The sequence below is a fragment of the Rhodofomes roseus genome (genome assembly GCF_022264815.1).
Source record: "Rhodofomes roseus strain CIRM-BRFM 1785 chromosome Unknown C8Q71scaffold_22, whole genome shotgun sequence".
In the NCBI taxonomy this organism is placed as follows: domain Eukaryota; kingdom Fungi; phylum Basidiomycota; class Agaricomycetes; order Polyporales; family Fomitopsidaceae; genus Rhodofomes; species Rhodofomes roseus.
Genome location: NW_025952978.1, coordinates 494,856 through 507,924, shown reverse-complemented (window position 1 = coordinate 507,924; position 13,069 = coordinate 494,856). Strand labels below are relative to the sequence as shown.

The following is a 13,069-nucleotide window of genomic DNA, read 5'->3' as shown; positions in this document are numbered from 1 at the left end:
AGTATGAGCGAACAAGGAGCCTGGCTATGCACCTGCATAAGCGGCCTTCCTGAACGGAGACCGCGCACACCGTGACGCCGTCGACGTCGCAGTTGCGCGCCGGGACTTGTTCTCAGGCTCGACGGACAACAAGCGGGAGCTATAAGGACAGGGTTGAGGCAAGTCCGTTCCAAGAACAAGCGGCCGCCTCACGAGAAAGGCCTACAGTGGGACGCCGGGCGATGCGAACAGCGATGTGCGGTGCTCCCGGTGATTATAATGATCGAGGACCACTGGTATTGAAATATTGACCAGCCATACGGAAGGCGCCCCGAAGCAGAGTGAGAACGCAAGGCTTCTGACGGGCATGCTTACGCTCTGCGCGGAGTATAAGCGCATCACCTCGTTAGCGATGACATCTCAGCATCGAGTTTACCGGGGAGCTGGGAGTATGTAGAGGCTTCGGCGAGGTGCGTTGTACTCGAGACTGCTCCATTTGTGCGAGAAGATACTCACGTATGCCCGCGAGAGTGTTTCCTGGATACCCGGGGCTGTTCTGAAATGCCCGCATAGCTAGAGACTTGTATGAGCAGGTGATCAACGAGGACATTTATCATCATGCCTGACAGTGACCGCGCTCTGTAAGTTAGCTGTCAAATAAGGCTGACCGTGACAGTGCGTCCGCTGTATGCGGTTGCTGCATACTTACTCGGCTCGAGGGAGGTTTCGTCGTGGCTCCACAGAGACCGCAGTGCTCGGAAGATCTGTCTTCAGCGCAATGAAGAACACATTGCTTCCGAGTTGTGTGAGGTGTGGCAGCGGGCGTTGTGGCGCAGACACGTCCGGGGAAATGGCACGCCACCGGTGGGGATGCCGGCGGCCGGCAACTCAGCGGACTCGAATGCGGGGCGCCTGAGATCTGGCGATGGATTAGATAAGACGGGAGGAGATGGCAGCGCCTGCCGGGTTTGGAAGATGATCGCCAGGAAAGCCATCCGCGTTCTTATGCCCAGCCTGTGCCAGTCGGGCATCTCCCTCCCAGCCCTCGCCTCCTCCCATAACACCGCCGGTCGCGGCGACCGCGCACGCCCGCCGCTTTCCCGCCAGCAGCCAGCGTGCCCGTCGCAGTCATCCCTCACATGGTCCACTTCGACGCCCCCACACGCTCCCCGCCGCCAGTCTCCGAGCAGTCGCGGTCTGAGCGTGTCCTCCGTCTCCCCACCGTCCACGCCAACTTCAACGAGGAGGACTTCTGGGCGACGTACCGCGCCTCCCGCGTGTCGTCCAGCACGGCGGACATCGCAGCCGCACTGAACACGGCGGCAGCGCTTGAGCAGGCCCGCCCGCTGCCAATGCATCCTCCGGGTGTCGTTCCGAACCGCCCAGGGCAGAGGCTTCCCCCGTCGGCATCACCTGCCCCGCCTTCCCCTCACGAGCCCATCCTTCCCCACCAGCTCGTCCACGCCTTCCCACCCTCCAGGTCTGCACTCGACACGTCTCGCATGCAGTCGTCCCACCCGCCGCCACCCTGGTACACCGCCCGCATGCAGTACTTTCCGCCACCGCCACCAGCCACTGCGCCCCCGGCCCCCGTCCACAAGGTCTGGATTCTCGACTGCAAGTCGTGCGGGACGTTCCTGACGAACCGAGGGATGAAGGTGAGTGTACCGTCTCTCCCGATGTGCCAGCGATCACCCGCTATCGCGTCTATTTGGTCGAGTACCCTTTCGGTAGACCCGCGCTCGCCATCCTGGACAACAACTCCTCGAGTACCGTGCCAGTGTAGATCCCTGTGGACGTCAGCACGTCATAATTGACCGAGGCATGCGGGAGAATCATGCTCCGGCCTACAACTACGGACACGAGGCGGGTGCTGCCTCATTGCAGATTGCCGCACCACGATCCAGGTCGAGTAGCTCAAAGTCGAAGTCGCCCGACGCGCCTGTCTGTTACGCTATTTGTACCTTACGCCGTGTACAGCGCGGGCGATGTAATGTACATTGCGCACAATGCCATGCTAGCCTTTTCGGGATTAGGCGCAGTGACGTTGAGCTCGGATCGTCCACGTCCACGTCCGATACACATCCGCATCTCCATCTGTACTACCGAATCAAGGAGACTAATGACAAACCTTTCAAGGCTGTTCTGCTCCTCCGTCCCAACGTACCACTCTACTCGACCGACGCTCTCCCGGTCAACTGCGCTGCCTATACGGCACCCTCCCCGTCGCCCTCTCCATCGCCCACATCCCCGTCGCCCACCTCGCCGATCTTCGCGTCCCCACCGTCTCTCTCGTCTTCCTCCTCCTCCTCGCCTCTCCCCCCAGTCTCGCCCAGCTCAAGCTCGCCGTCCTACGCTCTCCCGCCGAATGCCGTCCCGCGGACGTGCGACTGCCTTACTCAGTCGCTGCACTGCACAACGTGCGGCGCGGGCGTCGGGTACACGATCGTCACGCCGTGCGCGCGGTGCACCTCGAGCATCAGCGCGAGCCAGCGCGCGACGAACGGGCACCGCTTCGTGTTCTACGCGAGCGAGGTCGCCGCGGGCGAGCGCGGGCACGTCCCCGGCGAGCGCGGCGTGCACCCGTACCGCGCGCCGCCCGCGCCCGCGCCCTGCCCGGAACGCGACCTCCTAGCGGACCTGCGGCGGCACCGCGAGACCGTCGCGCGGCACGCGCGGCCGAGCCTCAGTCTCAGCCCGAGCGCGGAGGCGAGGGATTCAGAGCGCGAGCGCACGGAGTCGACGGACTCGATGCCGTCGCTCGTCTCCGTGTCGGACACGTCCGCCCCGCCGTCGCCCGCCGCCCCGCGCGGCGCCCGCCCGACGCTCTCCCCCGCGCGCTTCCCGCCGCCGCTCGTGGTCGACCTCCCCCTCGACGCCGCTCAGCGCGCGCCGCTCTTGGACCTGCGCCAGGTCCGCGCACCGGCGGGCCGGGCTCGGACACGCGAGGAGGCGTCCCCGCAGCCGCCGCCGCCGCCGCCGACGCGCGTGCCGCCCTCGCCGGACGTGTCGCGCCCCGGGCCGGACGCGCAACGCTTGAGGGCGGGCGACGTGCTGTACTGGCACCACCTCGTGCGGAGCGGGGAGATACCTGCGGTCGTGGAGGACCATCGGGCGAGGCCCCGGCGCAGGCCGGAGGAGGAAGGCGGCGCGGAGGGGAAGGACGCCCGGGCTGCGGGTGCGAAGGGGCAGGCGAGGCGGGGCTCGGTTAGCGTGCCCGTGAAGAGCGTCGTCCTCGCTGGGCGCTGACGCGGACGCGGACGTGGAAAGGACCTGCATGATGAAACGAAACACGACTCGGAAGACGATACCGATACCGATACCCTCCCTCTCTTCGCTCCTGACGCTCTCTCGATCGCTACAATGCCACGACGACGGCCGCTCGTTACTGTTTAACGATTATTATTCGTGGACCTGGCCTTGACGTTGACGCTGTCTCTTGGACTCTGGCTAGGTCTCGTACCCGCTCCTTGCACCACACACCCCGCACCCCGCACCCCGCACCCCGCACCCCGCAGGCATACCCCAAAGTTCGGAGCAATTGCTGTTGTGTCTTGTTTGATAGAAGGAAGCTGTAACTCATTTGTACTATTCACCATGGCCGACTCACGGTCCTCGCATTCTTGTACATGACTTGTCTGTCACCTTGTAGCTTGCCTCCTCACTGTGTTATGTATCTATCTGTCGCGCGACAAAGCAGTGCTCAGAACGATGCACTTTCTGGTTGACGTTGCCCGCGATCTTGCCTTCACTGTGCATAGAGCCCGACTATTATCCGATTATAGACCGGTTTCGTCGAGTACTTACGACGGGCGTCTGCTTGACCGCCTGCATCTCATGCACCATGCACTACTTACTCAGACTCTGCAATCTGATTCATGGGCACTCTTGTATGCTCAACGGAATTTGGACCGGCACATACAGCAGAGCGTTACGGGCAGTGGCAGACCGCGATCAGACCTTCGCGAGAGCCTACGGAACATTGACTGTGCGTAGGCATGTACATGGTGAGAACGTGCGTGCATCGCCCCGGTACGGAATCTTGTTGGTATCTATTCTCTGCTCACCCTTGACCCGGGGAGCTTACTGTACATCGACTACCGAGGCATGGGCTCCCCGGCCGCCCTGTTATCCCACACCCGCTGCGGCCTGCCTGACGGGCAGTGCAACACCATCGCCAGGAGACAGCTGCCACCGACCGCGGACGCCCTAGCAGCGGCTACACCACCCGCACTCCGACCTCGCGCTATCAGCGACTCGCCAGCCTCCCTGACGACCGCAGGACGCACGGCGACCTTCTCTGCAGAGCCTGCCCGACCCCGACGATGCGCGCCGCCCTGCGAACAGCGTTGCTGCTCCCGACGCTCGCCGCTGCCGGGCTTGTCGACGTGGTCGAGCGCGCGCTCACCGGCGTCGTAGATTGCGCGACATGCCACTCGTCGCTGCCCACCTTCAAGGCCCTCGCCGCCCTCGGCGACGAACGCTTCGTGCAGACCATCACCCAAGCATGCATCGACCTCAAGGTGCGTCCCCGTCTCCGTCTCCGCGCGCAGACTGAGACTGACCCGGCGCTCGGGCAGATCGAAGACGCCGACGTGTGCGAGGGCGCGATCCGCACGCAGGGCCCCATCCTCGCGCACGACCTCCGCCACTTCTCCCTCTTCGGCGACACCGCGACCAAGTTCTGCGATGCCGTCTTTGGCATGTGCGATCTCCCGCCCGTCACGCCCTGGCTGGTGCCCTTCCCCAAGCCGATACCGGACGTGCAGAGGGTGTGGAAGAGTCGTGGACGCGAGCCGGTGAAGGCCATGCACTTCAGTGACGTGCACATCGATAGGGAGTACACGGTGAGTACCTGTGCTCGTCTGGGGGGGGGGGGTAGTCAAGCGGATGGGAACGACGAGCAAGACCTCACCGTTTGCCCATAGCTCAACTCGGAGGCGAAGTGCACCAAGCCCATCTGCTGCCGGGACTTTGGCGAGCGGCCCAAACACGTCCAGTCGCCTGCCCTACCCCTCGGCATGCGGACGTGCGACGCCCCGGGCCTGCTCGCAGACTCCATGCTCGAGGCGGCGGAGAGGCTCGGTGCGGGCGCGCGATTCTCGATCTTCACCGGGGACGTGATCGACCATGCCGTGTGGGACGTAGACGAAGAGTACGTGAATCTCCGTCCCAGTCTTGGCTGAGAACGAGACTGAGTATCTGGGTTGACAGGAACGTACCGAGGAATATGCTCGAATTCACGGATCAGTTTGCGCAGAAGCTGAGTGCACCTCTGTTCCCTGCCCTAGGTCCGTCTGCATTCACAAGTATCATTATCATGTTGACGCTCTCCACGTGCTACAGGTAATCAGTACGTTGCTCTTCGACTCGTGGTATGTTCGCCTAGTCCTCACTGGCGTGCTTTAGCGAGTCCGCACCAACAAACAGTTTCCCGCGAGATACGACAGAGCATGATATCACCGCCGACTTCGTGTTCAACGCGCAAATGCAAGGCTGGGGTGTGCGTGTCGAGTATGTCCGTCCGTCGAGGCCCAGCTCACTCTTAAGCTTTGCAGCAATGGATAGGTGAGAACGCGACAGCGCAAATACAACATCATTCAGGGAGCTATGCCGTGATGGCGCCCGGCATGGACCTTCGGTGAATACACATATCACATGCCTGGTGGGACAAATGTACTGAGCACAATCTACAGAGTTATCTCGGTCAACACGCAGTACTGGTACAAGCAGAAGTGAGTTCTTTACCGTTGCATCTCGGCGTCCAGCATCAGATTCATCCCCCGTTCCTAGCTTCTGGCTGTACGACAGCGACGAGCACCAGTGCGTCTCCATCGCTCATCCTCCATCGCGACAAACGAGCTCACAGGGCCCGCAGACCCGACCCGAACGGCATCCTCTCCTTCCTCGTGGAACAGCTCGAGGCCGCGGAGGACGCCGGCCAGCGCGCGTGGATCGTCGCGCACATGCCGCCCGGGCGCGGCGACGTCGTGCGCGACCAGTCCGCGTACTTCGACCAGGTCGTCCAGCGCTACAAGCACACGATCGCCGGCCAGTTCTACGGGCACACGCACGCGGACGAGTTCGCGATCGGGTACGCGAACTACAGCGCGCGCACGGCGGAGAACGCGGTGAGCGTAGCGATGATCGGGCCGGCGATGACGCCGATGAGTGAGTGGTTGGGTCTAACCTTCAGTGTTGAGGGGTGTTGGGGGCTGACGCGGGTGTTGCAGGTGGGAACCCGGCGTTCAAGATGTATGACATCGACCCGGACACGTACGAGCTCATGGACGTGCGAAGCTACTACAGTGCGCGTCCGCCGTCGCGTTCGCCTTGACCTTGACACTCATCCCATCCGCAGCTAACATCTCAGACCCGAACTACCAGCTCAACCGTGAGTCCTCCGTATGCAGCGCGGACACTACCCTGACCCTAACCCAACACAGCGACGTGGCAGCTCCTGTACAGCGCCCGCCGGGACTACGCGCCCCTCGTGCCCGCGCTGCCGCCGAACGCCTCGCTCAGCCCGGCGTTCTGGCACAACCTGACCGAGGTCTTCTACAAGAACGACACGGCGTTCCAGACGTACATCGCGCACAAGCACCGCGGGCGGGAGTTCGTGAGGCGGCCGTGCGAGGGCGCGTGCAAGAACGGGACGCTATGCGAGATGCGCACGTTGCGCGCGGATGTTTGTGTAGGTGACCGTCGAGCTCGGTTGCCGTGGAGGCTGACGCGTTTGAAAGGCTCAGCAATCGGGCCCCGTCTTCCGCATCCCGGACGGCCATGGCCACTCGAGCTTTGCGCCGGAGTTGGGGTCCTGCGAAGGCTCGGGTATTGGCGGGATCCTGCGCAGGATGGCTGCGAAAGCCGCTGAACAGGACGTGCGTGATTAATCGTACATGGCGTTCTCGTGGCCTTGTAGCTGACCCTTGCTGACGCAGTTCGTGTTCGACGATTCCTCCGCACTCCCTGAGCATGCGGACCAGACCGTAATGCGTCTCTAGACTTCCACGATGGCGTGTAAGTATCGACAAATGTACGTCAGAATCTCTCGACATGTATCATCATGGACTGTAATCTGCTGGAGCTGGATTGGAGGCCTCTAGAGTTTTGGCCAGGGACGTTGCACAACTATCGTTCGCTTGACAGGAATGTATCTATGCACTGTGAATGTATCCCTTGCTTTCTTGTCTGAGTGAAGACTTCATCCGGCGCCCAAGGTCGTCGGACAGCTGGTACTGCATGAACCATGTGGAGCTCAAGGTTTCATGGAGGGTATACGACTTCTGCGCCGATTGTATAGATACTGATAAAAATGGGGAACAACGGCATCAAGCCGAATCGCTAGTAAGTATGTCACCGACTACTCGGGGACATCAAGTGGCGCTTTCAGGGCGTGCATGAATGTCTTGTACGACAATATTTCCTTCCTCTTCTTAATCCTGCACTCGAGCTTCGTGCTCAGATCGAGTTGTGCCTGGTCATCTCCTGCATGCGTCGCGTCCTCGAGGAGCTGCCTGAGCAGCGTCTCGCTCGGGTGGTCCGTCCTCGCCCGGAAAGCAGAGAGGAAGATGGTGCGCAACTTCGGCACCCACTCGTCAAAGACCGATAGGAAATCGTCGTGCACGTGTGTCCTGACCCGCAAGGAGGCCGTGCTGTCGAGCAGGAACTGCACCTTCCACACTGCACGGTCCTCGTGGTCCCACGACCCGGTGAGTGGGTCGTCGTGGAACACCGCGTCCTCGGGATCGAAGTGCTTGAGGAAGTCGAGGAGCACCCAGAAGAACGACTCCAGGTCGTGCTCGTACCGGTGGGGCGCCGTGCCCGTCTGCCGCTCGATGTCCATGAACGCGGGCGTGCCCGTGTACCGCTTGCCTTTGCAGTCGTACACCCACCAGCTCACGCCCGACTTGAGCACGTCCTCGGGCGGGTCGAGGTCGTACACGGCTTCGTCGACGCGGTCCCGGGCGTGCGCGGCGTCCCAGTCGCACAGGATGCCGATGACCTCCTCGCCTTGCCGGTGGAACATGAGGTTGTTGCGGCTGATGTCGCCGTGCAAGTAGTTCGCCACTTCCGCCACCCACCGGTGGGCTGTATGCGCGGATCAGCCGTGTGGCACAAAGGTAGGGTTTGTAGCTCACTCACCGCGGACCGTGTCTACGAACACCTTTTCAAACTCAGCCGCGCTTTTCAACTTCTGCAGTGGCTCGTACCGTCTCGAGACCATGAGACGGTAGCATCGCTCCTTCTCCATGAGTCCCAGCATCAACACTCTCGGAAGATTGTGTTCGGTGGCGGTCTGTTCGACATAGCACTTGAGGTCCGCAACGTACTTGAGGTAGCGTGGTGCGTGCGTTCGCAACGCTGTGATAACGGTCTTAATAGCTCGCGCCTCGCTCGGCGAGGACCTCAGCGACCACGCCCGCTTGGCGACGAGGACGCCACTGCCGAACTTGCTCTCTGCGTTTCCCGTCGCCCGGACCGGGATGACCATAGTACCCTTCCCTACGGCTTCGTACCTTTTGTACGTTGGCAGGTCTGTCTGGACTTCGAACGCGAGGTCTTCGTTCAGCAGCGAGCCGTCAAGTCCCCGAGCCGTGCCAGACGGAAACATCACCTTCGTCCCCTCGAAGAAAGGCGGAAAGCCGAACTCGTGCATGCCAGCAGACCCGAGCGCGGCGACGACTAGGAGGAACTTGTCCGGCTCCTTGAGGAGGTCGAATGGTTCGGAGGCCACAAGTCCCATCCGGTCGCCGTACCACAGCGTGACGGTTGACTTGAGGATGGAGAAGCCAGAGGAGAACGAGCGGACGTGACGCGACATCATCTCCGTGATGTACAGAGCGGCGTGGAACTCGTCATCATGCAGACGACTCGCGTTGTGAGCCACTGCGAATGTGACGTGCAGGCCGCGCCGCCGCTTGTGCGGCCCCTCGTCTTCGACCGGTGCGGAGTCATCTGTCCTCTTGCGCTTCTTCGTTTCGTTGACCACAGGTGTGTCTGGCTCCGGCGTCGAACCTGAGGCGAGGGACAAAGACGAGAGGTCAACCACAATGTCTGAGTCTATTCTCCGGAGGTTAATGCCCGTCTTCTTGACCTCCACGAACGCTAGACAGTTCTCCCAGACTTCCCTCCAGGCGCGCATGGATTCTGGTGAAGACATCGTCCACGTCAAGTCCGGCCTAGTGCCACCGTCACCCTCCATCGACCGATCCCGAGTGGCGCGTGCATTGACGACCTTCGCGTGCGTCCTGCGCAGGTAGCCATTGTTCTCCTTTGAGAGCTGGGCAAGAATATCTTCCATCAAGTGCGCAAGTGCTGTGAAGGACTTGCGCTCTTCCTCGTAGGCAAACGCGCGGAGGAGATCGTACCGGAGCTTGTATGGCCGTCCGGTTTGTGGGCGGGGTATCATGTCAGGCGTGAATGCCCATACCGACTGTACAAAGTCGATCACAGGAAGGCCACGTCTGACCTGGTTTGCGCACGTCGTCCATACTGTCTCCGCTCTATGAGGAGCAACGTACTCCTTTTCTACTCGGACTGGGGTGTCAGTGGCGTTCTTGACGGCTGGCATCGCGATACCCCGGTGGCTACAGAGCCGGATAGTACGTCAGCTGCATGCCCAAGAAAGCTGATAGTTCCGCGCCCACCTTTGCTTTGTTCTCGCCCAAAAACCTAAAGGTTGATACTACCCGCCACGCCTTAAGGCGGACGTTTGGCTGGAGAATGGTTCGTTGATAGATACAGGTAAGTTGAGCCGTAGAGACGCATGTTTATATAGGAGGAATGTGACAAGGGCGGGCTGTGTGTCGAATCCAAGCAACATGGCGCGTCTGTGGCTTGCATTGTCCACTGTTCTGGTGCCACTAGCTGCCAGTGGCACCGGGGCACCTCGATCTGAGATCTGAGATCTCGGCGCTCAGCACTCCGGCAATACCGGGGCAAGAATCCAATCTTCAAATTATGAAAGCGGGGTTTCTCTCTGCTGAACGTCTACTCTCGAGAGTCCACGACGTACTTCATCGCCTCTCCAGAGACGAGCTTTGGAGGCAGTCCTCAAGGCACACGTGCAGGACGAAGCATCATCAATATCTCGCATACATACTTACCAGTACTTGTCTAGACAGCACACTCGATTGATCCAGAAATGCTCGCCCTCACTGGTTTGTCATGCATGCTTAAGGATCACCACTAGCGGTCCCCGCGAAGGTCTTGTACTTGCGGGACCTACACAATACTGCTTCGTACACTGCTGCTTGTATCTTACACGTACACGGGGACTCGGCGGAGAGCAGAATGGCGGCGCCTGCGGTGCAAGAGCCGACTGAACTGCGACCTGTCTATGTCGAGCTTCACTATATCGCAGTCCATCGGCGCATCAATATCGTCGTTGCCTTGAGTTGAGATAAGAAGCACACATACGTTTTCGGCTGTAGTGTCACACTCCGAACATATCCCGGCTGTGAGTTCGTGTACTCTAGCTTTGTAGGTCTGCATCTGCGCCCGTTCCGCCACCAATTCCTGCTCGCATGTTTTCAGCTTCTCCTGCAATTTCTTGATTGTCTCGTCCTGCGCGTTTCCCGTCGAGATACAGATGGAGTTATTAGGCACTGCGACGTACACGTTCGCTGATTTCCCCCCGTGCCTCTGCCAAGCTGGCATGCAGACATTCAAGTTGTTCGAGCTGTCTGGATTCAAGTTGTTCGAGCTGTCTGGATTCAAGTTGTTCGAGCTGTCTGGAATGGTCTATCGCTTCTTCGAAAAGGCGACGAACATCCTTTACATGATGTTGAAGCACTGACATATCACAAGAGTCATCTGAATCTGAAGCGGCATCGACGACCGGCTAGAGTACCGGTAAGTACGAGCGATCTTCAATCGACTACGTCCGGTGTGTCGACTCACTAGCTGCAGGGTTTCCGCACGCCATATTTTGCGGTAGATCTTGCTGGATGACTTCTGGATGAGGATTTTTTGGAAGGCCTGGTCTCTCCCAGGTCGCATACAGCCAGTTTGACAGGTTGTCCCGTGATCTAATGCGTCGGGCGAGAGGTGCATACATCCAGCGGGGCGCGTTGCATTCAACTGTGCAGTGCTTTCACTGCACTGCACGAACATAAAACCAAACTACGATATCAACACAACGATTCTGGTTGCAACGTGTGAAGCAGTTCGTGTGGCATACAGTGTGCTCAGTTCAGCAGACATCCTGCGACTGGTCCGGTACTTATTACAGTGTACTACAGGGAGACTGTCGCGGGGAAGTAAGAAATGCTTGCAGTCTGAAATTATTCAACGACCGTTGTCTAGAGTAGAAAAATACTACGGAAATCTATGTACGCGCTTGTGAGGAAGCTGGCCACCACCGTGGCACCACGGCAACGCGACGCGACGCGAGGTGTGGACGCGGTCACGAGGTCGCGTGCCGATACATAACGCATTACATAATGTACCGACGGATGACTGAACCTGCTGTCCACTATGTACGTATGCTGTCATCTATAGGGCTGAAGGATCCCTCGTATGCGTACACTGCTTCCCTGGGGCGGTATCTGGGCTCTTGTGGAATGCATTACCCGAAACACTGCTGCTCAATCCCCACTCTAGCGTTCAAACCTTCTGCATAGAATAACAGGTGGTGCAGGTGAGCCGCAAGACTGGAAGCGCTGCTGTGTCATACACGGGACACCTCGAAGACATGTAGCCGCCATGATGGAAACCCTCAGTCCTAAACTGTAGACAAGGCGAGGCCACAGCGCTGATCTGATACGTTCTGCGGTCGTATGTACTTCCCGGAGAACGTATGTCGCCGCTACTACTTCCTTTCTCATGACTAGACCGTCTGTCAGCGCGACGAGGACCTTAGTGAGCGAGTGCATAAGGTTTGTCAGCCACCATCTAGAAGCACGTCATAAATGTAATCATATCCGGTTCAGAGCATCGGAGGCGAGTATGGCAGTATATATACGCTGCGCAAGCACGCTGCTGAACTCAAGCACTCGCAGCACTCTACTGTCTCTCAAAGCCCCATCCTTGACTCTTAGCGCCTTTCGCAGATACTCCCCCATGTCCGCCGAACCGCAGTTTGTCGACGCCCACCTCCTCTACTTCTCTCCTCCCAAGGATGGGTCGAAGCCCTACACTCACGTCAACAACGACCCCGTCACCGGCGAGCGGCGCATCAATTGGGTGCCCGAGGAGCACATCGTGCAGATCGAGAACCTACGCGGCAAGGAGGACTCGGTGACGCTCGACACCGCCGGCTACCACTACGGCCGCAGCCCATCCGCTCACAAGGCGTTCACGAGCGACGACGACATCAAGGCCGAGTACTACCCAGAGAGCATCGAGCTCCTGAAGAAGATCACCGGCGCCAGCCGCGTTGTGCCCTTCGACCACAGTGAGTGCCAGCGAAACCCCCTCCCCTCTATTCGGGATGAGCAGCGCTGACGCCCGCCATGCTACTTAGCCATCCGTCGCCGTCGCCCGGGCGAGTTCGACGACTCCCCCGAGAGGCGTCAGCCCGTGCCGAACGTGCACGTCGACCAGACTGCCGCGTCGGCCACCGCGCGTGTGCAGCGACACCTCCCCGCCGAGGAGGTGCCCGCGCTCCTCGGAGGCCGTTTCCAGATCATCAACCTCTGGCGCCCCATCGGGCGTCCGGCGTACGACTGGCCGCTCGCGCTGTGCGACTACCGCAGCGTCGACCCGAAGACCGACCTCGTTCCGACCGACCTCATCTACGAGAACATGACGGGCGAGACGAACGGCGTGCTCTTCAACCCGAACCACAAGTGGAAGTATCTCCGGGGCATGACGCCGGAGGAATATGTCCTGATCAAGTGGTGAGAATTTCGAATTGTAAGGCGTGGACTGAAGGCTAAAGAGCCGCGCAGCTACGACTCCAAGTCGGAGAACGACACTGCCATCTTGACGCCGCACACTGCTTTCCAGGATCCCACGACGCCGAAGGATGCCCCGCTCAGAGAGTCCATTGAGCTCAGGATGCTCGCTTTCTACGACTAGAGCACGCTGGACGGTCCTGCGGCTCCCATCCGAACGCTCTTGATACCATGTAACGTGCTTGGGT

At 60.0% G+C, this 13,069-nt stretch overlaps 4 protein-coding genes across 4 annotated transcripts; 3 read left to right on the top strand and 1 right to left on the bottom strand.

The window, feature by feature from the left end:
* Window positions 1-1,523: 1,523 nt before the first annotated feature.
* On the top strand, window positions 1,524-3,702 carry C8Q71DRAFT_880365 (FAM72 protein-domain-containing protein; the record flags this gene model as incomplete). Its single annotated transcript, XM_047928472.1, has 3 exons — window positions 1,524-1,637; window positions 2,119-2,204; window positions 2,322-3,702. The coding sequence occupies 3 exons, from the start codon at window positions 1,524-1,526 to the stop codon at window positions 3,226-3,228; spliced, it is 1,107 nt and encodes a 368-aa protein (XP_047775340.1). The 3' UTR covers window positions 3,229-3,702.
* Window positions 3,703-4,140: 438 nt separating this feature from the next.
* Window positions 4,141-7,219, top strand: C8Q71DRAFT_271796 (sphingomyelin phosphodiesterase). Its single transcript, XM_047917429.1, has 15 exons — window positions 4,141-4,502; window positions 4,560-4,826; window positions 4,908-5,134; window positions 5,194-5,270; window positions 5,326-5,332; window positions 5,389-5,482; window positions 5,538-5,620; window positions 5,676-5,714; window positions 5,773-5,802; window positions 5,858-6,150; window positions 6,213-6,287; window positions 6,341-6,373; window positions 6,426-6,673; window positions 6,723-6,860; window positions 6,921-7,219. The coding sequence occupies exons 1-15, from the start codon at window positions 4,305-4,307 to the stop codon at window positions 6,981-6,983; spliced, it is 1,872 nt and encodes a 623-aa protein (XP_047775339.1). The 5' UTR covers window positions 4,141-4,304; the 3' UTR covers window positions 6,984-7,219.
* Window positions 7,220-7,258: 39 nt separating this feature from the next.
* C8Q71DRAFT_815562 (uncharacterized protein) lies at window positions 7,259-9,821 on the bottom strand. The gene is made up of 3 exons (XM_047926103.1): window positions 9,630-9,821; window positions 8,125-9,569; window positions 7,259-8,070 (listed from the first exon to the last, which is right to left on the bottom strand). Exons 2-3 carry the CDS (start codon window positions 9,551-9,553, stop codon window positions 7,343-7,345), a joined length of 2,157 nt encoding a protein of 718 aa, XP_047775338.1. The 5' UTR covers window positions 9,554-9,569; window positions 9,630-9,821; the 3' UTR covers window positions 7,259-7,342.
* Window positions 9,822-11,984: 2,163 nt separating this feature from the next.
* C8Q71DRAFT_778463 (uncharacterized protein) lies at window positions 11,985-12,843 on the top strand. Its single transcript, XM_047924774.1, has 2 exons — window positions 11,985-12,379; window positions 12,449-12,843. The coding sequence occupies exons 1-2, from the start codon at window positions 12,046-12,048 to the stop codon at window positions 12,826-12,828; spliced, it is 714 nt and encodes a 237-aa protein (XP_047775337.1). The 5' UTR covers window positions 11,985-12,045; the 3' UTR covers window positions 12,829-12,843.
* The last annotated feature ends 226 nt before the right edge of the window (window positions 12,844-13,069 follow it).